Source organism: Mangifera indica, chromosome 2 (genome assembly GCF_011075055.1).
Source record: "Mangifera indica cultivar Alphonso chromosome 2, CATAS_Mindica_2.1, whole genome shotgun sequence".
Classification (NCBI taxonomy): Eukaryota; Viridiplantae; Streptophyta; class Magnoliopsida; order Sapindales; family Anacardiaceae; genus Mangifera; species Mangifera indica.
This window is the reverse complement of record NC_058138.1, coordinates 6,741,436-6,767,413: the sequence shown is the minus strand read 5'-3', so window position 1 is coordinate 6,767,413 and position 25,978 is coordinate 6,741,436. Positions and strand designations below refer to the sequence as shown.

The 25,978-nt window shown below is 30.4% G+C and overlaps 2 protein-coding genes across 2 annotated transcripts; both read right to left on the bottom strand.

Moving 5' to 3' along the window:
- Positions 1-690: 690 nt before the first annotated feature.
- Positions 691-7,352, bottom strand: LOC123199591 (cycloartenol synthase 2-like). The gene is made up of 15 exons (XM_044614625.1): positions 7,147-7,352; positions 6,884-7,075; positions 5,735-5,824; positions 5,461-5,655; positions 5,120-5,371; positions 4,262-4,699; positions 3,911-4,033; positions 3,726-3,824; positions 3,594-3,650; positions 3,439-3,485; positions 3,219-3,362; positions 2,932-3,109; positions 2,587-2,667; positions 1,107-1,190; positions 691-939 (listed from the first exon to the last, which is right to left on the bottom strand). Exons 1-15 carry the CDS (start codon positions 7,342-7,344, stop codon positions 817-819), a joined length of 2,301 nt encoding a protein of 766 aa, XP_044470560.1. The 5' UTR covers positions 7,345-7,352; the 3' UTR covers positions 691-816.
- Positions 7,353-8,949: 1,597 nt separating this feature from the next.
- Positions 8,950-10,782, bottom strand: LOC123208498 (putative pentatricopeptide repeat-containing protein At1g12700, mitochondrial). The gene is made up of 5 exons (XM_044626036.1): positions 10,508-10,782; positions 9,661-9,802; positions 9,471-9,596; positions 9,281-9,406; positions 8,950-9,216 (listed from the first exon to the last, which is right to left on the bottom strand). Exons 1-5 carry the CDS (start codon positions 10,780-10,782, stop codon positions 8,950-8,952), a joined length of 936 nt encoding a protein of 311 aa, XP_044481971.1.
- Positions 10,783-25,978: the final 15,196 nt, after the last annotated feature.

Sequence of the window (25,978 nt, the reverse complement as noted above, 5' to 3'; positions counted from 1 at the left end):
ACACAGACCAAGATTGGCCTCTAGCAAAACAACTTATTTGTCATTCGAGCATCTTACTTAGGACATAGTTCATGATCCCCTTGAACATTTTATATCGAAATCCTTTTAGATACTAACGTTCAAACTAAAACAAATCTACGGTATATATAAAGAGGTAACCTACTAGAATAATTAAGAAAAAAATCTGAGTAATAAAAAAGCAATTACAAACAAAGAAGAACTTGAACAAAATCTATCAAAAATTTCATATGTGTGCGTGTGTGCGTGTATAATACTTAGGTTGTAACTAAAACTAAAGAAGATCATATATATGATCAACACTTATGCTCAAAGATGTTCAACTTCTCTACCATGAAATAACACAAATGTCCTTTTAAAATAATTGTGGACAAAATACAAAAATAATATCATGTATTCAGATATGATCAAAAAATCAAAATAATATCATATTAGAACAATGTCATATGAAAAGATAATTATTAGAATAATTTTATAATAATAAGAAAAATATCATATCAAAAGATGAGCATAAAAATAATATCATATCAGAAAATGAGGATCTATAAACTGTTATATTCAGAAAATAAGATTCGTATTTTAGAGATATGATCAATAATAAAATATATATGCATACAACATTATAAAACAACCTAAAAAATGCTATTACAAATATTCATGAATTGTCAAATGCATATATAATATAAACATTTTTTACTACCAGTTAAAATATGCTTAAAGAGAAACTTGTTACATTGTATTTTGCAATTTTACCCCCATAGTTGTGAGGACTGTTATTATTTCTTTTAATATGTACATTTAAAATTCTTTAGATGATAGCAACACAGTATTGTGATATTCTCCCAAAGCCCATATGGGAAAGATATTTCTATAAGCTGAACAACTTATCATGCAATTCTTGTTGAAGACTCCAATGATTTCCTATCAAAATAAAAATGAAGAGTGAACACATTGATGTCTTTGAAATTAAGAGTATCTCATTTATGAAATCTTTATTGGTGTGAACTTGAAAAAATTATAAATTAGTTTTGTCAAAATACATGAAGGAAACTTGCACCTCAATTGCTAAAGAAAAGTATGTTGGTTACCTGTTGTGGGAAATCTCCATTTTCAATTTGTAAATCAATGAGCATTTTAGCTGCACGATGCAATGGAACTGGATCTCTATAGCCCTAATTCACAACCAAAAAAAAAAATGATTGTTTTATTTTAGTTAGCCATTCAGGGAACACCATTGGCTTTAGAACTTTGATAGCATACTATACATTAGAACAATTACTTAATCATCTAGTGTACATTTCCAAACCCATAATTTCAATGACTCTATATGTAATACATGTAAAACATTCTTCAACGACTTTATATGTAATACATATAAAACATTATTCGATCAATCAATATGTAAAAACATTTAAAACTATGGTGAAAACATTTTCTTTTAAAAACATCATATTCTTAAAAATATATATATATTCTATGTCGATTAGTCTAGGTTAAGGAAGACATTTTACACATGACCATGTGAGTAACGTAGTTGCACAGTCTCATTTCCTTACACATTTATTTGATTGCAGTTAAACATAATTTGTGTGGTATTGTAAGTGTGCGTATGAAGAATATCTCACAGATACCTTTTCTCAATAACCTTCATATGAAAAATATATATGAAAATAAATTATAAGAAAAACATTTTTAATGGGTGCCATTATAATATATAAAATATAAAAAACACATTCTACACATGTATTTTATGTATCCCAAGCTCACATGTGTACTATAGGATAGAGTCTCACACATGTACTACAGGTGCTTCAGGCCCATATGCACTGTAAAACATGGCTTTACACCCTAAGAACGTAGAAAACTTGTGCATCGTAAAAATTCTAGTCTCATCCATAAAACTCGCAATATGTTTTTATAAAAATCATATGCATGCATTTGGTAAGAGACTAAAAATTTTTTTCGAGGGGGCATTTCCTGGCTCCATTATTATTTGTCTATACAACTAGTGAAAGTTAAAAATTTCTTGATGTGGGCTAACATTAATTATGATTTTGGTTTAACAAAACTAGGTACTTGAATAGTTTAATGTCAATTTATAAATGACTTTAAGTGATCAATAAAGATGACTTCAATACACTTAAAAATTATGATTTAGGTGAACAACATAAGTATGAGTCTTGAGGTTTATTGGACCTTGAAGAGAGGTCAATTAACCTACTATATATTGGGTAGGTTTCTACTCCAAAACATAATACCATATGGTTGTAGTATAGCTTACCCATGCAAAGATGTCATTCAAGGAGGTTTTTGGAGCAGAAGACTAACTCATATCAAGAGCTGATCTAAGTAAGTAATTTAAGCAGCTGTATGAATTCAATTTGCATGGTGATTCAAGTATTCTTAAAGCCTTAAAGTTTAATTTAGTATTTTATGATCCAGACATTGATCTTGTGAATTATAATTGCATGATTTTATATTTGTTTGTGCATAATAAATCTTACATGTGGTATCAGAATAATACGCATCAAGTTGTAAAATGATTTTATGTTTTATTCATATACATACCTGGCCTGCCTCAATGAGAGCTAACATTGCCCATGCAGTGTTGACTAGATGTGCTTTGTTTCCTGGAAGATTTGTATATACCTGTTTATTTACAGAAAAATATATCACTCTTTATTTTAGAATAACAAATACTTACATAAGAACAATGCTATATACACACACTTTTAAATACACCATTGGGTACAAAGATAACATATTATCGTGTAATTACGTATTATTTTATTCTTAATTAAAATCATCTAATCACATAATAACATTATTTATAGACCTAATGATGTACTAGATAATGCATATACATAACTTTATAGATCAAATAAAGGGGTTTGGTTTTAGTAGTTTTCTGACCTTGTTTTGGCTTGAAAGGTAGCTCTCTCCCCAGCCTCCACAAGGAAGTTGCTTTGATAACAAAAACTCACATGCCTTTTTGATGCTATTGTTTCTTCCATATGTCTTGCCACTACTCACCAACCCTTTTATTCCAAGCCATGTTCCATAAGTGAAACACACTCCCCAACTCCCATACCTATTTTTATTCATTCCACAACATTAATTCTTTCTTTTAATCATTTTCTACTCTTAATTATATACTTCTAATTACATACTTAATATTAGCAGGGTGTTGTACAGTTTACCATGAGCCATCTGGTTGTTGTATGCTTTCAATAAACTTGACTGCCTTTGCAATCGATATTTCTATTTCTTTAGTCCGATGGCCTGGATACTTTTTCATGAATGACTTTAGGCCTTGAATTGCTGCTGATGTGCATTCCACATACCTGTATATATGTTCAGTTTTAATTAATAATTTCGATCAACATTCATTGATAAATATATCGAGTTGTATGATCTTACTGATAATCTATCATAATATCTTCAAATATTTCAGTCGGATTCATGATCTGAGAAAGATAGAATATAAGCATATAAAATTTTACTGTGGTTAAAATTTAAATAATTTAATTTGATTAATCTAGGGAGAGATTAATTTATATTTATGAATTACATACCTCCAACCATGCATAAGATCTTGTGAGTTCATATGATGCAAAACCTCCATTTTTGTTCTGTTAGAAGTTATACAAAATTCCATTTGTTAGTTTTTGCTTATATATTAATTCATTATTCACACTCGTAAATACCTGTAAGGATAAAATCACATTAACGACATCGTATAATTGATTTACTGGTATTGCTTCTCCCACAATATCAGATGATATTTGTGACAACAGGATTGCCGCCTATGAGGAATATTTTAACATTGGTTTAAAACTTTAAAATAAATGAATTAAAACACATAATTAAAAAGTAAGCTGAATTACAGTACTTTTAATCCCTCAGCAGTGCAATCTGACACAATCCAACCATTATCTGGAGTAGAGAATGGCCATCCTCCCTTAGAAATGTGGCGATACCAATAATTTACATCATCTGAGCTATCTGCTCGAACCTAATTTAAATTGAAAAAAAAAATTCAAAATAGATTAGCTTTCAAGTGAAATATATATATACATAAATTATAAACAAATTACTATGAATTTCTATTAGAGTAATATTCTGCATACTCATTTTGTGTGTATAAATAGATACACATGTGTCATTACATGATTGAGTGTTATTTTATCAAACTCAAAGTGAGTAAACATAGTTTTATTGTTTTCATTATGCTAACACATACTTGAGTGGCTTTGATGAAATTGTGTGCTTTCTTAAGCATGGACAAAGCAGCATATTCTGAATGAAGAAGATTAGTAGAGAGGATAGCTTGAATAGTTAAAGCAACATCCCAGAATTGAGTTCCATTGTAGCCTTGCATTTTCATTCCATCTTCAGCTATCCAAAGATAGTCTTTAATTCTTGGAAGGTGAAGCTTAAAAGCTAGAGAATCAGGGTCCTCCACCCAACAACACACCATGTTGAGTATTTTATTAACAGGTCCAAGGCATATATATTGAGTGGTTTCATCTTCATGGTGGATGTGTTTGATTACTGTTTTGAGAGCAGCTTCTCTCATCAACTTACGCATAGGCCATTTCATTAGAAGAGGTTCCACAAACTTGTTAATACAACTCCATATTATGTCTTGTATCATTGGATGCGGGTAGTAAAGGTCCTCCTAATAATCAAATATGCAAATACTTCAATTAGTAATGAATTGTAAGCAAGGAGACTTCTAGGTGGAGCTATAGTTTAATTGAACTATGTAAAAATTAAATATGTAGTATTGCAATCCCATTTAATTAAAAAATATGCGGTTGAATGAGACAAACAATATGAGTTGAAAAAGAGTAGAGGTTGTTGTGCATTTGATTTTACCCTTTAAATCTTAAATCCAATTAGATTTAGTGTTCAATTATTTTATTAATATATGAATAAACATGTATATAATATGGTAAAGCTAGAGATAGAGATAAAAACAAAGAAATAATATAATATGAAAGTGACATTCATAGATATAAATATTGATGATTTATATTTGATAATGATATAGGTAGATAGAAAATAGAGACAGATAGAGATAAAGATAAATACATACATTGGCATATTGATTTCTGGCATGGTCCCAATCAATATTCTGATAAGGAAGAGTGTAAAGCTCTCTTCTAAGAGAAATTATAAGAAGATTAATTGGTCCCACAAATCTCTTGCCATATAAATATGACATTGCCAAATATACCATTCGACTGTGACACCACATCCGTCCTGGATGAACCGGAACAAACTTAGGCACAACCCACATCTCGGGGAGTAAAGGATTGTTACCACTCCACTCGTATACACCAAGTATCTGCAAATTATATTTGTAATTTATATAAATTATGGTAATATTATTGAATTATTATGAGAAAAGAAAATAAATAAATAAATAAGACAAACCGAAAGCCACATCTTTCCCCAAGATGGAATGGAAGTAACACCACCCCGATCAATGATCCACTTTCGAGCTTTCTCCATGGCGCCATTGCCACCCTCCATTTCTTCTCCAAGCAATCTTAGAGCCACATAGGAGAGTGCTGTACAAAACATTGTGCTGCATCCTTCTATATGTAAACCCCAACCCCCATCTTTATTCTACAATATTTTTTATTCAGTAAGTTGAATTATACACCACTTGATCAAAAAAATCTGAAAGAAATTAACAAATAAATACCTGGTGGTTATACAAATAGCGTAGCATCTCTTTCCGATGTTCCAAATGTAGTATTGTATCTAAGGCTCCAGTAACATATAAGCCAATCACCTAAACAATTATAAAAAAAAAAAAAAATCAATCATTATTTTACTTCGTCTTGTGTGCAATTGCTTTATTTTTTAATCATGAAACTTTTGGAAGGTCATTGTTCATTTTTATTAGCAAGCTCATCATATTATAAATAAATAAGCTCTTATATTGTTAAGCAATGTTTAATTATGTCTAACAATTATTAATTATATTAGATTTATTTTTTAACAATCTTTGAGCAAGGTAATGCTAGAAATAATATTCTTTATTTAGTTAAAATTTATTGATTTAGTAATCTTGCTATCAGAAATTAGCCTTTTTCCAAGAAAAAAATATTGTCAGTTTAAAATTGATTACTTTACAATCCGTGTTGAATAGATATCATTTTTAAAAATAAAAGTTGATAGAGAAATGTAAAATATTTTTGCGTGAAGCAATTGATGCAAATGAAGCAAGTGCAAGTCTGATGTCAATTAATGTGAATGTGGAGGCTAAAAAAGTCCAACACCAAGTAATTTTACATACAACAGAAATGTAAAATTACAGTTAAAATTTTAATTGATAATTTCATTCAGGTCTAGTTGGAATCCATCCTTGCCCCACCCACCTAACTCTTTTAAAATATCAATTTTTAAAAGATGCAAAAAGTCCTCTTAAAAAAAAAAAAAAAAAAAAGAGGTAGAAATTATGCGAACTGGAAAATAATAATGGTATTTTCCCTTTAACATGTAACTCTATTTGCATTTGCATAAGAATGCAAGAGAAAAAATGTAAACAGATCGAAAGCAATTGGACAAGTCTTCTTGCCCATTTCTGACGTCATGCATGATGGTAAACATCATCAAATCAATAATGAAGATATTATTGTTTTGTAGTTAATAAACCAAGACTAATTAAATATAAGGAAAGGCTGGTTAGCCATCTCAACAAAAGGCACCCATTTCCAAAATTTTCCTGCCTTCTCAAAAATAATAAACGTAATCCAAGGATTTTCCTATGAACCTATACGTTAGAATGAAAATAGAACAAAATAAGGGAATATAAAGATAAAATAAATATGTCTAATAGCAAGCATACCAAGGCAGGAAGAAGAAACAAAGGGCCACCATAATCGCCAGGCCAGAAGCCATCCTCAGTTTGAAGAGTTGAATAGAATCTCAGGCTTCTTCTCAATGTATTAGCCACCAATTCCTCTGTTATTTCTTCTTCACTTGTTATTTTCACTTTCTCAGGAAGCAAATTCATCTCACATGGATTCTCCTTTGCATACTATAATAATAAAAAACTTCAAAATGACCTTCAAAAAATATATAACTATAATCTAAATATAATGAATTTACCTGAAGTCTCATAATAAGATCAGAACTATGCTTTTGTTGAAAGCGATTTTTGGTGAAGTGCTTCCGAAGAATTTCAACTTGTGCTTTTTCTTCAGGTGTTCCAAGCTCTGGTTTAAATTCCCAGAACTGTCTGCCTGTGTGATTGTTTACACTTTTAACACATCCATCATTTCCTTCTGAAATCTTCAGCTTCCACATTATTTTTATTTTATTATTTCTCCACTTTCTAAGTTATTTGTAAAGAACAATTTATAGACATTCTTGTGACAGCACAACTACAAATTACCCTATTAGGAAAAAGTCAAAATCAGACGCTTCCAGAATTATTTCTAATTTTTTTATGCAAAGATTCTTTCCACAACTTCCAAAAGCTTTTAATAATGCACTATTTATCGACATACACAGCTCTAGGCCCATGCTTGCTAGAACTGGTCTCACTGAAGAAGGTATTAAAGGCATCATGTGCAACACCTACAGAGGTGTCACTGCAAGAAAGCACAAAAAGTATGTTGTTAGTTTCCAAGAAAACATTAAGAGAAAAAAAAGATAAAGATAAATTTATAATAGCCTGCAAAAGGGAAAAAAAATTTGATGCTATGGAATCTATTGGATTGAAACCAGATATTGAACATAGCAACGCAGGCATTAAATTCAGTGTCATGCATTACAAAAGCAGCTCCTTTTCTTCGAATTGTTGTATTATGAACGATGCTAAGGAATTTGTGATATATATCATATATTCAGTGAAACTCTCGTCATTTGTTAATCTGTGTCTGCAATAGAGATGATTGCTGAATGATCCTTTTTATTTTTTTATTTTTACTTCAACTGTATAGAATTTTTTTTCCCTTTTGCAGGCTATTATAAATTTATCTTTATCTTTTTTTTCTCTTAATGTTTTCTTGGAAACTAACAATATACTTTTTTGTGCTTTCTTGCGGTGACACCTCTGTAGGTGTTGCACATGATGCCTTTAATACCTTCTTCAGTGAGACCAGTTCTGGCAAGCATGTGCCTAGAGCTGTGTTTGTTGATCTGGAACCCACTGTCGTTGATGAAGTTAGAACTGGAGCATACAGACAACTTTTTCACCCGGAGCAACTTATTTCTGGAAAGGAAGATGCTGCCCTGTGGGAACTTGTCATGTATTTCCATGCAAGATCAGGTTTTATTTTACATCCCATCATGGCGAGTTTTCCACCAGGGTAATTTAGAAACTTTCCAATTACAGTTTAATTGTCAACTATGGGAACTTGTCATGTATTTCCCAGTCCCTAAGCAAGAATGTTGCTAACACTATCTTGCATGGAATCCTCATATGCAAGTGTTTCACCATCTGTATCTCTTTTGATAAAAGACCCAACCAACAGTCCATGAGTTCAGCATCTGGCACCCAACATTTTTCTAACATCAGATCCAATACTCAGGAAGCCTCACTTTTTAGACCCTCTTTCCAGAGACTATTGATTAGTATGTTATACATAGATGAATCCAATGTATCACTATTAGAAACTAGTTTATCAATCCCACTTGAAAACATAAGCAAGTAAGATTGGCTTGCCAAACAACACAGAAGAGTATGCATTGTTTCTCAGTCAGGCACTAAACCCTCACTAACCATCAAATCAAAAAAGAAAGCAGAATCCTTAGTTCGATTTTGTGCACTCATGCTTTGTATGAGGATGCAATATACTTCCACATCAAGAGCACAACCGTCCACCAACGTTTGTGAGAGAATTACCATTAGTCCTTTAGCCATTTTTAATTTTGACAATCTGTGCATGACTGTATTTGTAGTGTAATTTAAGCAGTATAAGAAGAATTAGAACTGTAAGCCAACCCCTGTAGCCTAATTGCTTCATCCACTTGTCCCATGCCGCCTATCACCATATTGTAAGCAGAGGGATTGGGGGAGCATCCGTTCTTTGACATGTAATGAAATACTTCAGCAGCCTCCATAATCTTTCCTGTCTGACAGAGGCTCTCCACAACTCCTAATAAGATATAGAATCCAGAACCCAATTTTTGATACCAACCTGATCGAACACCAGCAGAGCATCCCCATGCCACCTATCACCATATTGCAAGAAGAAGGATTGAGGGAGCATCCGCTCTTTGACATGTAATGAAATGCCTCAGCAGCCTCCATAATCTTTCCTGTCTGACAGAGGCTCTCCACAACTCCTAATAAGATATAGAATCCAGAACCCAATTTCCGATACAAACCTGATCGAACACCTGCAGAGCATCCCCATGCTGCCTATCACCATATTGTAAGAAGAAGGATTGAGGGAGCATCCGTTCCTTGACATGTAATGAAATACCTCAGCAGCCTCCATAATCTTTCCTGTCTGACAGAGGCTATCCACAACTCCTAATAAGATATAGAATCCAGAACCCAATTTCCGATACAAACCTGATCGAACACCTGCAGAGCATCCCCATGCTGCCTATCACCATATTGTAAGAAGAAGGATTGAGGGAGCATCCGTTCCTTGACATGTAATGAAATACCTCAGCAGCCTCCATAATCTTTCCTGTCTGACAGAGGCTATCCACAACTCCTAATAAGATATAGAATCCAGAACCCAATTTTCGATACAAACCTGATGGAACACCTGCAGAGTGTCCCCATGCTTTCTCAATCGACAGTTGCCTACACCAAGAGCTGAGTATGACACAGAGTCAGGAACTGTGGAAAATATAAATATTCTACAAAGAAGTTCGTTAGCTTTCCTTATTTCCATATTCTCACAAAGCCATATGATTAGAATATTCCAAGAACTGCAATCTGTTATGTTTCTCTCAGCCCTTTTGTCCAGGATACTTTTGCCAGAAAAACTTTACCAGCATTGCAGCAGCCTTCAAGCATAGCATTGTATGGAGAAGTTATGTAACCACATTTGTCTTCCTAGAAATTCATGGACTCATCAAATTTTCCTATTGCACAAAGTTCTACTACTAGATCAACGAGCACATCAACCGCAGGTGTTCTACCGTTTTAAGTAATCTCTTCAAGAAGATAATTTGCATCATCTAAAGTATGGGTCTCACACATGCATCTAATTAACTCTCTATAAATCAACCCATCTAGCAAAAGATTTGAAGCTCTCTTCAACTTTAAAAGTAGGATTCCCTGCCCTAGTTTATTTTCCCTACAAAACAGTGCTATTATACAGGTATAGAAACTTAATTCCAGCTAGCCCAAATCCAGCATTAAAAATCTCGCCTAAAATGATAACCGAATCATCCACTCGATTGCTCAAAATAAGACCTTTTATAATAATTATCTGGACGACACCCTTTCTTGTTCATTCTCATAAAATGATACAAAGCAAACTCAATCCTACCAGTTTCAAACCAAACCTCCAACACATAGTTCAAAGTATGAACATTTGGCATAACTCCTGCTTGTACCATCTCCTTATAAATAAACACCACATCTTTAATACCTCTCTTCTTCTTCACAATGGCACCTAACAAAGCGTTTAATACATCAACTGAGGGCTTAAAACCACCCAAATTCATACTCTTATTCACCCTATTATATTTAACAAACAATTCAACTAATGCAGAAAGAGCTTCTTCTGCATTAGGGCACATATCTTTCACCATATTTTGACAAAACCCCTCCATTTGTTCAACACTTCTAGCCAAACCCAGCTTCAAAATTATTTTACCATAAGTATCAATTGTGTTGAAACCCTTATTGGAGAGATACCCATTTAAATATCTTCACAACAGAGTTCAAGTCGCCAGTGTTATCCAAAACCCGGATAAGATTATCCGGGCATAGCTTATTTCTCAAAACTTTAATTTTCGTTTCACAATCAGTAACTTGGAGTATATTAGCACACGAAAGTGAGGAAATACAGGCAGTTAAATTAACCCGCTTGAGGATTTTGCTTGAAAATGTTAATGATGAACGCTTAATGGCCGTTGAAGGACCTCATGAACGAGCTGAGACAATTTGGCATCACTCAAACAGAAACCTTAACCAAAAAATGAAAAAAATAAAAGAAAATTGAAACTTGAAATATGCAATACAAGGAAGCTTAATTACTGATCTAAAGGTGATTGAGATTGAATCCGGTACTTTAGAATACTGTTTATAAATATGACTTCCTCCGGCAGTTCATGATTTTTCATTTGGGTAAGTTTTGGGTTGAAATAGGGGAATAGGCCCATTGCGCTTTTATAGCTGCATCTCTAGCCATATAAAATTTGCTTAGTGACATTTATATCAATAATGATATTATCTTTAATAATTTTATCATCCAAATCGACTTTTGCTAAGGTTGGTGTTTAACTCTAAAAAGTCAAACTCCAACAAAAGTAGTTTTAGCTCAAGTTAAGTCAAATTAATTTGACTTAATCGAGTCATAAATAAATTCATTTCCTTTAGCATTAAAAACTTTGTTTTTTTGAAGATTTTTTTCTTCTTCAAAGGTTCTTTTTCTTTGTCTCTAGTGACCATTCTTTTTTATTTTCAACAATTTTTCTAACAAACTCATCATTAATTGAATAAATTAAGTTCACTCTTAAGTTAACTTTTGTTTAACCCTAGTTCAACTTAGCTCAAATTTAGTCCTAATTAACATTAGTTTAACATTAATAATGAGAACCTTGGAAATAATATTTGACTTGATTTGATAATGTCGCATATATGTGACATAATATATTTGGATTAGGGTTTATAGTAATTGTATTCATTTTTTTGTGTTTAGTAAAGTTTTCAATCTCTATTTGTTTCTTGTCAGAATTTAAATTTTGAATTTAAGTCGTTGATTACTTGATAATAATTAGCGGATAGTCACTTTCTTAATGTTGTTTTATGAATTTAGTCATGAAAGTTAATTCGACATATTTAATATAAAATAATGAAAGCTTATTTTTTATAAAGAAACTTATTGTAATAAAAAATCTGAAAATTCAATTTATTCAATCGTAAAACAAAGTTCAAATCTTTTATAATGGTAATAAATAATAATTTATATAGGCAAATATTTGTTAACTCATAATATTTTATGCTATAATTATTTACTAATGGGTTATTAACAGTAAATTTGTATTTTTATTGTTTCATAATTCTTTTAATTAAAAAATCTTATTTGAATTAAATTCTCTCTTATAAAGTTGAATTGATTTTTTTGGTTCTATCATTACATAAAATCTAAAAGGTTGACGTATTCAACTTCATCATGAACTATAAAGATAGATATTACTTTGCAGACAACAAAAGCTAGGGCCTTAAGCAGTTTCACCCAAATCGGACATGTGTGTATCTAGTGGCACAAGATCATACTGCTCGACATGTAACACCCTAGCTTATTGATCCCACTTTATTAATTCCTTTCTCAATCTTTCCACCATCATCACGTGCATTCTCAAGCGGCTAATTGTTAACGGATATGAGGATGGTGAATTTGCACTTGAAGCATCTGAACACAGCTTCTCGTTGAAATTTGTATTAGTTGAGGTGATGATCCCATTTGTATGTCTTTACTACTTAAACAATGTTTGCACCTTCTTAATATAGCAAAATATATGTAAAATTTCATGTTATTACAATCGATTCTATGGGTTTATTTAAACTTAGATTTAATTTGAAATTTTTTAATCAAGTTTTATTTATTTGAGATAATAAACAACAATATTGATAAAGTAGAAGAGTCTTAGAAGAATCGAGTTCTATTATTAACATAAGGCTTGTGCTTTGTTTAAAGTTAACAAATTGATCATTTTTCAATTCGAGTTCAATTGTTCAAAACTTCAAGTCAAATACCAAATTGAGTTTAAGATTTATGTTTGAGATTTCAAGTTAAAAAAAATCAAACAATACATTTTATTGTAATTTCATTGGATCAATTTATACGTTTTTAATTCGTTAACAAAGTAAAAATATAGAATTGACTATAAAATACATATTCATTTAATTATATTAATATAATAACTACTTTTTTTCATTTCATACTAGAATAAAAATTCATTTCTCTTATTCATTCAATTATATTTTTTTCAAATTTGAAAAATAATTTTAAAAAGTGGTTGATGTTGTCGGGTGTTTATCTTGATAAAAAATCAATCAATCAAATATTAATAACAAGAAACATGCAGGATTATAGATAATAAAACACAACTACAAGAAATAAAACGTGACAGATATTTACTTGGTTTAGATCTTTAACTGAAACCCTACATCTAAAACCAAGAAAACCTCTAGTTTGACTCTACTATAAAATAAAGATTATTAAAACTCACAATACGAAGACACTCCTATTTGTACAATAGAAACTGCGAAAAGTTTCGACATAGAGCACCACTGAATATACAACCTAAAAACTCAATGAAACTTGTGAGTGATCAAATAAAACCGTTGAGTTTTCTCTTAGCACAATAAACCCCACAAGAGAGTGCAAGAGGATAAAAAATTTGGGAAGGGCAGACTAATAATCCTTGGTTTGTATACCAAGGGTTGTTACAAATATTTACCGCACAAAATGACTATTGTACCCAGGTACTGAAATGAAGCTCTCTAATATTACATTTACAATTCAGCCCTTACAAATACAATTTTCAGACACTTAAGCCCACGAACTCCACCTTATCTTAAATTGATTTGGAATACAACTAGAGACTATCCCTGCAGACTCCAAGTTTGTTTCTCTACAGGTTTTATGTTTCCCATTAATGTATTGTTCTCTATGCTTATAGATTGTAAAGATTTACAGGACCGCAAACTATAAAGTTATGTCGTAAGTGTGTGGTATTAGGTAACTTTATGTTTTTTTTTTCAATATAATTCATAAGAAATTCAATTGATTAATAGGTTTGGGAATGTAATTTAAGATATTGGAAAGTTGAATATAATATTGATTAATAATATTGATAAGTTTAAAGTGATATAATCATATGAAATACTAAAGTGGTAATATCCAATCATATAAATTTTCAAAGAGCTAGGCGTCTAATGGCAATATGACTTATGTCAAGTATGCTGAGTCCGGTTTCGTCGCTTCATTTAAAAAAAAAAAGACAAAAGAAAAACTTTTTTGGTGGATGCTCAATTTTCACTATGTGCTCATAGATGTTTGAACTTCAAACTTTTGATTTGCCATTTTTGGGATTTGTACTTGATCCAGAGAAATTAATGCAATCTGACTTACTGTGGGAGAGAAAGGAGAAACTAGTTTACGACATTGCCCAATATGGTCAAAAATGTCACAAAGATTTTTAACTCGTATAGCCACAATAAGCTTATTGAAACCCGGGTTTGCTGAATTTTCAAGGCCGAAAGACCTGGTCTCACCCAATGTTAAGTGTAATTGCAAACTCATATCCATTAACTTTTAAAAATTTAAAATTTTACCTATGAGTCAAATTCAATTAAAATTTTCAATTAAAATTAAGGATAAAATCATCATTTAACAAAAAAATTTCAAAAACTAAAGTTTTATCACATTTTTTCTCTCAGTTTGAAAATATAACAATTTACCCTCATCCAAAATTTGAAAAGTGATAATTTTTCTCTTTCTTTCCAACGACTCATCATTCCTACCCATTTACCGGCCTTCCCTCCTTTTTCTCTCTCAGTCGACCATCATTCCCTCCCACTCCTTTTGTCCATAAAGACACTGCAATAAAGATGATTTTGTCTTCGTCGAAAAAAAGGATTTGATCAATAGAGAGAGACAAGCCAAGAGGAACATCGAACGTGGTTTCGTCATATGTGATGATAGTTTCACAACCCTAAGAGGGAAATGTTCATTTTCCAAACTTTGAGTGAGAGAAAATTGTGAGATTTTTAAATTCAGAGTGGAAAATGTAGTAAAACTTTAATTTTTTAAATTTTTTAGTAAATGATGGTTTTATCCTAACCCTAACTAAAATTTTTAACAGAAATTAATTTATAGGTGAGTGTTTGGGTTTTTTAAAAATTAGAGAATGAGATTTTAATATTTCACTATACCTTAGATGGGAACATATCTTTTGGCTAATTTTCAATTATGGAGCATCTGCAAAATGACATTGATAATTTTTAATCTGGGTTTGATAACTTTCTTCTTGGCTACTGTTGAAAGCAAGAAACATGTACACATTGGTATCACTTAATGTGTACTCTAATAAAACTATGTACAAAAATAATATGCACAAATAATGACATATCATCATATAATTATGTGATTATCAAAATGAGTGAATAAACGGATTTTTCAAACTTCAAGAGTAAAAAATTACTGTTTCATCAAAGTTTCACTGGGAAATAGTCATTCAGCCTATAATTAATCATGTGTTGGCTGATAGCCAAATATGACCATACAAATTGCTTCTGTACATTACAAGAAAATGCCTTTCAATAATAAGTTCAGTGCAAGAAGTAACATCTTAGATGACAGATTGACAACAAATTTGCGATATTTCAGTAGCTCGAAAGCATAAAAACTTGCAGCAAATTAACTCAAGCATAATAAGACTGAAAGATAAGGTTTATGGTCAAGGGAAGGCTGAATCATAAGACTTACACAAATACGGCAAACACATTAACAACAGCTAAACTGATGCTACAGAGGGAGGAATTTACAAATCCGATTATTCTGAGATCTCATGTCACCTAATGTAAACTCTTTCAAGCACCAGTTTCATAACTATAGACAAAATGCAAAAGCACACGAGACAGAATAAAAACATAGACTAATTATAAATCCCAGAATCTAAAAAAGGCTAAACTAAACAAGGAAAGGAAAATTACCTGCACTGAGAAGCCACGATTGCAGATTGCCATCTAGGAGACACCAGAAACTTTTCAATTCTATCCCATGTCATTTCCGAGATTCACATAGGATTATCAACAATAAGGTTCACACATTTCTAGAGTTCCTCATTCTTACTAACATGCCATTTCATGTCTTCAATTTTTTGTTTCACTATCATCTTCTAATTAACAGCAATTTCCAAGGACCTATTAATGCCAGTATTCTGATGCTTCAGATCCCCATATCAAATGCAATTGACTGTATTACCTTCAGTTGGTATAATCTTTTGACTTTTCCAGGAGTTCAGTGTTAGTAACACAACACCTATAAGGCTTCTGGACATAATCAGAAGGTTTTGGACACCCTTGCATCCTCATATGACACTGCTAGAAACGTTAATTAAGTTCACTAGTGAAGAAAACCACAACTTTCTATGCTCTATAAGTCCATTTTGTCACTTACTAAACAATGGAGGCTTTGGATTCATTCTCATAGGATTGAATTGGGTGACTCACTTTTGGACAGAACTATGAGTATGATTAGAGTGATTGTTTGGCACTAAAGGCTGTGGTGGATAATGATTTCTATAACCGTTCTGAGCAAGGTCGAAATGAGCAAATCCACCCAGGCAAGGCCCATAACAAAACTCTTGGGATTATAATTAGTACCGGGGTGGTGATCATTTACAGGTTTCTTGATCTTCCAGAATATCAACTAGTGCACTACTACATTAGCATTTCGCAAGTAGGGAACTTGTACATGAGCAAAAGGCATATTATCAGGGACTGAAATTTGTTACCAATTTTAGTCATTAATGAAGGGCCTCCAGCCACAAGACTTGTCCAGAGCCATATGATCTTGGTGATTCCAAGGAGAAGAGCCAAGGCTTTCTGCAGCTGAGCAAGCAGAATGTCGTATCTTCCCATACTCATTTGATGGAGAGCATTGGAGCAATCTCTATCTCTAGATATTAACATTATATTTGCAGGTTGCCCAGAACAATAGGTCCACTAGAATTTCCTTGTCACTTGCATCCTTGAGCCTTGCTCATTCAACAGAACAACCCGTAGAAATTCATTGAAATTCCTGAAAATCTGCAACACAGAAAACAAAATTCCTCAAAATATTATACAAATTAGGTAGTATATCAGATTCGAGGATAAACCCAGGAATTAATATTAGGAGAAGGAGACACAAGCTAAGTCATATATATGTCCATTTGAGCAATCAAGTTAAATTACATGTTTTTTAATTAGTCATTAACTATATTGTCACTTTACACCAATTTGTTTCTAGAATCTATTATTTCAATTTCCATTTCCTTGGTGAGAATTTCAGCTGAAGAAAACTTGTACTAACTCTGCCACCCGTCAACCAAGTTACAGGTAAAAGTTTCCATCAATGACTAGAACTTGATAAAAACTGCTTCCGTAGCAACTGTGGTTGGATAGAGTTCAACAACAATCTTGTCATCGAAGAATGAACTTCAGCTGCTAGATAATGGTCAACAATCTCCAGCCTGCACGTTGCAATATCAGTCTTCCCTCGGACCTCAATCCTTTGCTGATTATAATCTTTCCGACCTCTTCATCCTACCCAAAAATTACAATTCCAAACAGTCTGATGGACAAGTTGATATCAATTCAAACTTATTAGGGCACTGCTTGATATCTGTGGAAGTGAAAAAAAATAATGTTAAGCTTCTGCATGGGAAGGGAATTGAAAATTTTTTTCATTGATATATATCCAATATATAAAAACAATTCTAAATCATACAGTAAAATTGAAGCTAAATGTAGGCATTAATGTAATGGACCACAGGATTATTTTTCAGAAATTGACTACAGTCAAATTAAATATCCTAGCACTAACTTCATCAATATCATATCAAGTAAGACTTAACATAACAAGGAGATTTCCCGAGTGCATATTGAACATACTGCACCATAATAACAATTAAACTGACAAGAAATAATGAAAAGAGCAAAGCATAAGTACTTAACCAAAAAAACAGTGGACCAAAAAGCTTATGATGCCACAACATTTATGGAGATTTCGACAAATAAGTTTCTCTTTGGAATTTACAATGCAGTGGCATCATGTCACAGATTATAAGATGCCTGGGTGAAGAACAACTAATCTGGCATGTTTACAATCAAATGCCATTATAGAGTGATTTCTCAAGCAACTCGACCAAAACTGCAAAATTAGATCCCAAAGAAGTTTGATTTATTCTAGTTGTCAATAGATTTATTCTTTTAATCACTTTTTATCTTTTTTAAAACTTTGTTTTTTTTTCTGAAGATTTTTTGTCTTCACCTTTGGTGACTATTTTTCTTTATTTTTCAATTAAAAAACTATTGTAATAAAAAAATTTGAAAATTCATTCTGTTCAATTGTAAAACAAATTTCAAATCATTCGCATATGTGATAAATAACCATTTATATAGATAAATATTCATTAACTTATAATATTACAAAAAATAATTATTTACTTTTGGTTATTAACTGTAAATTTGTATTTTTATCTTTTCAAAAATTATATAGGATTTGTACTTTTTTTTTAAACAAAAAAATCTCATCGGAGTTAGATTATCTTTTCGAAATTGAATCAATTTTTTTAATTAAAAACTTTATTTGAGTCAAATTATTTTTTTAAAACTGAATTGATTAGTCCAAACAAAAAAGCTACAGTGATGGACTCCTTAACTAAATAATTTAATTTTAATATATCAATAATCTATTTTTGTATTTTGAAATTCCAATATATCATTATAGCACAAGATCACAGCTCGACTTTTTCATATTCATCTTTCCTTAAGCAACAACACTCTTTCCTTTCCTTCTTTCCCTTCTCAAAACCACAAACCCTTGAATAACAAATATGAGAACAACAGCCCAACAAGGCAAATTCCAATTACATCACTCAGACGGGTAATTGTTAGGATAAAATAAATATGAAAAATGGTGAAATTGTACTTGAAACATCAGAATATGCCAAAATATATGTAAAATGTCATGTTATTGCAATCGATTCTATAGGTTTATTTGAGCTTAGGTTTAATTTTGAAATTTTCTGATCAAGTTTTGTTTATTTGAGATGATAAACAGTAATACTCATAAAGTTGAAGAGCCTCAGAAGAACTAAATTCCATTATTAACATCATACTTGAGTTTTGCTTAAGGTTAATAAGTTGATCAATTTTCAATTTGAGTTTAATTATTCAAATCTTCAAATCAAATACCAAATCAAGTTTGAAGGAGTTTGGCTTCAATCCCCTCTTAGTTCAGAGTTTAGGATCTATATTAAGATTTTAAATTAAAAAAATCAAAGAATTCATTTTGTTGTAATTTCATTAGATGAATTTATAAGTTTTTAGTTTATTAATAGAGTAATTATATAGCAAAGATAACCATATTTTGTCATTTTTTGTAAATTTATAAGACATATAAATTTTATATTTATTTTATATGTGTATATTCTGTTTTATAAAACTATAATTCAATTAATTTTATTAAACATGCATATATATATATATATATATATATATATATATATATATATATATATATATATATAAATGATTTTAAAATATTCAAACTATAGTAGTTGAATCATGTTTTATATAGTATATTAAAAACCCAAATTTCTATATCATATATTATATTGTATGATATACCTTTTAAAAATTAAAAGGTATATATAATTTTGATGTGATCATTTTAGAAAATATGACATACCCTTAATATTTAAAATTTTTTTATATATATGTAATATATATCGTATCGTAAGATATGTATTAGATTGTATGATATGTTTACTGCATTTTGTTAATACAATACATTTTATGTTATGTATTGTTTAACATATGTATAGTATTATATCGTAAGATATAATACGGATCATGTATCATAAAATGCTAATAACTATTATTCAAACTTTAAACTAAACTATAATTTTTTAATTTGGTTTAAAAATTTTTTAAACTATTTTTTTAGTTTGCTTAGAAAAACCTTTCAAATCGTATCAAACCAAATCATGCATATCCTTATATCTAAAATTTTTCAAGAACAGTAACATCAAAAGAACATATTGACCCCAACAGAAAAGAAGTCTAGAAGAAAGACAATAGAAAAGACGTGTATCTATTGAGAAATGGGAACTCCATTAACGAAAAGGTTCAAGCAACTTGACATTGTACCCTTCCTTGTTTATGTTTGATTTTCTTCTTTCTCATCTTCCCTTTCAAACACCCGAGAATACTTCGTTCACACAGTGGTAAGTTTTATTATCAAATCAATTGAATTTAATTTAAAAGAAATATTTAATTTAGATAATATTTTATTATCAAAATTTAAAATATTATTTTAAAGATTATTAGATATAAATTATTATTATTATATTTGATAAAATTTAATATAAATAATTATTGTTTTTAGTTAGAAATTAAAAAAAGATATTAATATATTATTTTACTTATATACCTTTCAATAAAATTATAATAAAATATTTTTAATGTTATTTATTATAGTAATTAAAAATAAGATTTTTTTAACCTAAAAAATTAATAAATAAAAATATAGTTATAATAAAATAAAGATTACTTTATTAATATTTTAATATATAAAATGGTAATAATAATTAGATTATTTTTTATATTATCTATCATATCACCATTAATAATGAAAAATTATCAAAATTTTTTATTACTTATAAACTAAACAAAATAAAATAAATAACAAAAAATAAATTATCAAAATAATTTTATTAAATCTGAACTAATCCACATTTTACTGGAAGGGGTAAGACAACAATTGCCTCAAAAGGGTAACGGAAGAAACTATATCTACAAGCACAAAAGAGTGAGGTCAAATTTTTTAATAATATTTTAAAATTAAATTTAAAATTAAATTAATTTAATAATTATTAGACCAATTATTCAATGCAAGATCTCATCTATTTATTTGTGATTAGATCTATTCAAAAAAGAATCAAACTTAAATATTTTTTTATTAATTTGTTTTAAAAAAAAGTCATTAATGAATCGTCTTTATAAAAAACGAATATATTAGAAAAATGGTCACTGAGAGAGAAGATCACCAAAGAGAGAGAGGGCTAGTGGAAGAGAGCACAATAAAAATGAAAACCTAGAAGGGGGGAATCTAACATTTTAAAATTTAATCCTGAAGAAAAAATATTGGTTTTCTAAATTAAGGAAAGAAATTGATAAAATTTTATTATTTTTAATATATTTTAGTTAAAAAATAATTTTATCTCTGAAGCTAATTAATTCTGTTAATTTTAATCATTATAGATGACAGTTTAGATTTTTAATATTTAACAAATACCAGTTTGAAGATTTAACAAACCTTGGGTGAGGATAAGTATTTTGGTCTCATATTTACTCCCCACTAGCCTTTTTTGTCTAGGGTTGTTTAAAAAGGTTAACCGAATCGGTTTGTCAATTTTTTGAATCAAACCAAATTTTTAATTGGGAATAAATTATGAACCAAAACCAAACCAATTTAAAAATTAATTGATTTTGAATCGAATAAAAAATGTTGATTAATCGAATCGAATTTTGGTTAACTGTGTTTTTAACTTAATTTTAAAAATTTATTATATTTTCAATTTTTTGAAAATATGTTTAATATTTTATTTAATTTTTTTAAATCGATTTGGTTTGATTGACCAATTTAAAAAATTAGATAAATCAATAATTAAATCAAAAAGTTAATTTTTTATATTCTTAAACCGATATTCAAATTAATTTTTTATTAAAGTTTTTAATTAAAAATTAGTTTGATTCACTTAGCGAATAATTTTAAACACCCAAAGTAACTCATGAAAATAGACTTCTTATTGCACAAATGCCGAAGTAGAAAGCAAATGCCATGGCGTCTAAATGTTTGGCCTATTCAGACTCTAGTAGCTCCAAAAAAATAATTCCTATTGCACAGCGCAAGAGACTTATTCCCGCCCAATATCTACATGTCAGATTAAAAAATTCTAAACGTTCATCTAAAGTTTGGTCTATTTTCATTTTTTTTATTAGATTTGAAAATAAAATTATTATTTTATTAATAATATTAAAAAATAAATAATTTTATTTTTTTTAAGTTTTAAAAATTAATATTTCACCTCGATCTTAATTTTAAAAAGTAATTTTATCTTTTCCTCTACTTTCTAAAAGTTTTATTCTCTTGAACGACAACGATGGTGACAACCATTATTTACACCACTTTTCTCCTTTCGACTCTCTCTCTCCTTGATCGTCTCTCTCCTTGATCGTCTCTCTCCAAGACAACAAAGCCCTAGTGTGAGGAAGCCCATAAAGAAAGAGTCTTCGTTGAATTGACATTGGACAATGCTAATCGGCTTCGAAGGAAGGTGAATCACACAATGGAAGCTTCATCTAGAATCGATTTGACGAATTACGTTGATAGATCTAGAGAAGCTAGTTGAGACTTCTTTGGGCATCGTTGTCATTGACAGGAAAGGAAGAAGGATAAGATGAAGATGACTCGGTTGGAGAATGGTTGTCGGAGAAGGAAGGGATGAAAGTAAACCCTAACAAGGGAAAAATATAACTTTTCAAACTTTTAAATGAGAGAAATTATTAGTTTTTTAAATTAAGGAAGAAAAATGAGATAAAATTACATATTTTTTAATATTATTAATAAAATAATGATTTTAACCCTTTGTCCTAAAAAAAAAATTTCGGTGATTAAAAATGAACTAAACTTTAGATGAATATTCAGTTTTTGAAATCTTGTAATCAGTGCAATACAGTTAACCTTGGGTGGGAAACGGGAATATGTCTTTTGACCAATAAAAAATTTTACACATCAGAGAAGTGCTCACAAACAGCAAAAAGAATACAAGGCCTTGTGTTGAAATTTGAAATAGGACTTTTTGGCCCATAATATTTTTTTTTTATGCACCATTTCATAGTATCGAGAGAAGTCCCTTTTTGTCCTGTTTAATTACTAGCAGTTATAAAAGATTGAAAGGGGAATAATACTAAAATAATAATAATTTGAGCAGAGAATGTTGAAAATTATAATAATATTTAAAATAATTTGAGCAAAAGTAATAATTGAAACTAGGACTGAAAAGCGGTATTTCTCTCTAAGCAATATTTTGTCAAAGTATTATTTGTATCTTACTAGGCTGGATTCGAGTTTGAATTTAAGTTCAATTTGAATAAACTTAAAATAAGCCAACTTGAGTTAGTATTTTCGAGCTTGAGCTTGCTTGTCAAAGTTTGTAAATTAAAAATTTTTAATACAAAATGACGTCGTTTTGACTAATATGTATTAAAATGATGTCGTTTTAATAACGAATTAATTAAAAACTCGAATTTAAAATAAAAAGAGCCGAACTAAATTTAAGCTCAAGCATAACGAGCTCGACAAGCCCGAGCTCAAGCTTGAGCTCTATTAATACTAAGTTGAGTCGAGCTTGAACTCAAGGGAGCTCGAGCTCAATTCAACTCAAATCCAACCCTACTTACTATATATAATGTGTATTTTATGATATAATATAATATAAATAAGAATGATATGTATCATAAGAAGTATCATAATTAATATAATATAATAAATATATTATATAATATAGTAAACATATTGTATGATATGATATATATCTTATAACATAATATACATTATCGATACAAATCAATACGTTTTTTAGAGAAAATGATGATGTAATAGGAATGTATGTAAAAAATTTTAAATTTATAAAAGTACTTGTGATATTTTCCAAAATAATGACATGTCAATTATATTTTTTATTATTTTATCAATATTTTATTATTTTGTTTCTTAAAAGTTGTATTATACGATACGATACGATACTTGATACAAATACTTAAAATTAGGTTTTTGATGCACAGTACGATACACGAGTCAATTATCATGGTTCTAAGTTAATAACTATGAATTATGCATTATGTTATTTTATAAAAGCATTTGGATTACTCTGTGTGACTTTGATACTTGTTTGATGATTATACACCGGTATTGAGCATCTTAGTATTTTGGAATGCTCATACACACATCGACATTGAGTTTCTTAGCATCTAGGATGCTTATGTGATATTAGGAGAAACCCGAGGCCTCACTCCTTATGTAATATGATGTTCATAGCCCAAAGCCCAACCGACAAGTATATTGAGTATACCTCATGATTGACACTTAAGATATCTTATGCTTTCATCAGATGTTGAAGACATCGATATACATTGTGCAATAATAGTAATTCGAGATGACATTGTCAATAAAGATTGGACACTGGACATCAAAATTACTTGGATGGGCATTATAATATTGGGAAAACATCTAAAATCCCATAGTGGGATCTGATATGAGACACAAATTGTTACTTGTGGTTTTGATTTATATTGTTTGTCGATACTAAGCGGCCATTTATTTATTGACTGTGTTTCACTTGCTATATTCTTTTTGTGATTTTATAGTTAGGATTGTTAAGTAGCAGGATAGTGTGGGTTAACTAGTAGGTTAGCATGAGACATTGCATGGGCAAGGGGTAGTTTGGGTATTTTGAGCTTATGACAATTATTTGTTTGTCACTAGATTTGTATGTTTTTAGTTATGCATTCTGCGATTGTATTTGATTTTATTTGACTTTCAAACATGTTGTTTGAATTAAAATAATAATAATAAAGATATTTTATTAATTGCACATGCAGTAATATTTGGAGATTTTGATGCAAACCAAAAAAATTGCTGCCCTCAAGCCCGTAGTCCTTTTCCGAAATTGATCATACATTAAAATTCGCAGACATGATGGGTCATGTGATCTACATGTGGAGAAAAATATATTAGTAATAATATTTTAATTAATGCATTTATTTAAAACGGGTTTTGGTAATTAAATCACTCACTATTTCTTCAAGCTAACAATCCTTTCTATTGGACTCGAGAAGTCTTGTTAGACTTTCTAGTGGATCGAAATCTTATTGAATCAAGTCTCCTTTTCATTTTAGTAAATATATTTGAACTAACCTAATTAGATAGATTAACAAATCAATCGCAAAATTGTATGATCCTTAGTTCAACAGTTATTTTTGAACAAATCATATAATGTCAATTATGATTCTTGATTTCAGTAGGGTTTATACTAATATCACCCATGCAACGACACTTATATATCCTTACTCAGCCTCTAATACACTTTCATTTTTGCTTTGACAAATAAGTTAAATGTAATAGTTAAGTTAGACTCAATACAAATAGTTGCTCGATTTTTCAACTGGTAGAAATGTGTCATTCACTTTGAAAAATAAGGTTCCAACACACAAGAGCAAAATCGAGGCATTGTATTGGAAGGCTATGAGTTATTTTTTCCTCCCAGATATGACAGAAAAACAAGAGAAGATAAAAAAAAGGAGAGAATTAAAAAAGGACAACTTGATAAAAAATGGGAAAAAAAAAGTTCTGTAAAACAGTTAATCTAAAAAAAAGGAGTATGTATTGAAAATTCATTATTCACCACTGCTGCTACATTTCTTTACATTAGCAGCTGCTGCTACTGATTCTGGGCATCCGCACGCATCAATTTCAATCCCAGTGTATGAGGCTACGAATAGTGGATGGCTCCAGTCAGTTTTCACCCGCCCAACTTGTGTAGCCCAGTCATCGGCATTATTGAATTGTACACGCCCATCGGTTGATCCTTTGGAAAGGGAATTCCTCTGTGTTCCAAGTTGGTGTGCACTCTAATTGGGGTCTCATCCATCATAAATCTGAAACATTTTTATATAGATATTAGACAATTCATTTCGCAAAGACGTGGGTTAAAATGAATGAGATATATTTTTACCCCTGTAACCAGAGGAGTCATTGGAATCATAAAGGAACTGGGTGGGGTCTGACATGTATGGTATTGCGATAAGCCACGGTGATTGAAGGAGACATTACAGAGTATACATGTTTCTCTGTAGAACTGAATGGGACCCAAGGGGCATGTAAAAGTCATCCAAGATTCGTTCCCCTGGCAAGAATTAGTGTAAGAGTCCTTGGTGGGGACGAACCACAGGTCCACCCTCTGC

Coding starts and splice junctions, on each gene's coding strand:
- LOC123199591 (XM_044614625.1), bottom strand. CDS start 7,344: ATGTGGAAGCTGAAGATTTCAGAAGGAAATGATGGATGTGTTAAAAGT. Junction 5,372..5,460: donor GGGGAAAGATGTGGCTTTCG/GTTTGTCTTATT, acceptor TATAATTTGCAG/ATACTTGGTGTATACGAGTG. Junction 2,668..2,931: donor ACCTTTCAAGCCAAAACAAG/GTCAGAAAACTA, acceptor GTAAATAAACAG/GTATATACAAATCTTCCAGG.
- LOC123208498 (XM_044626036.1), bottom strand. CDS start 10,782: ATGGAGGGGTTTTGTCAAAATATGGTGAAAGATATGTGCCCTAATGCA. Junction 9,803..10,507: donor AACTATGTGTTGGAGGTTTG/GTTTGAAACTGG, acceptor CTCTTGGTGTAG/GCAACTGTCGATTGAGAAAG. Junction 9,407..9,470: donor AGATTATGGAGGCTGCTGAG/GTATTTCATTAC, acceptor ATATGGTGATAG/GCAGCATGGGGATGCTCTGC.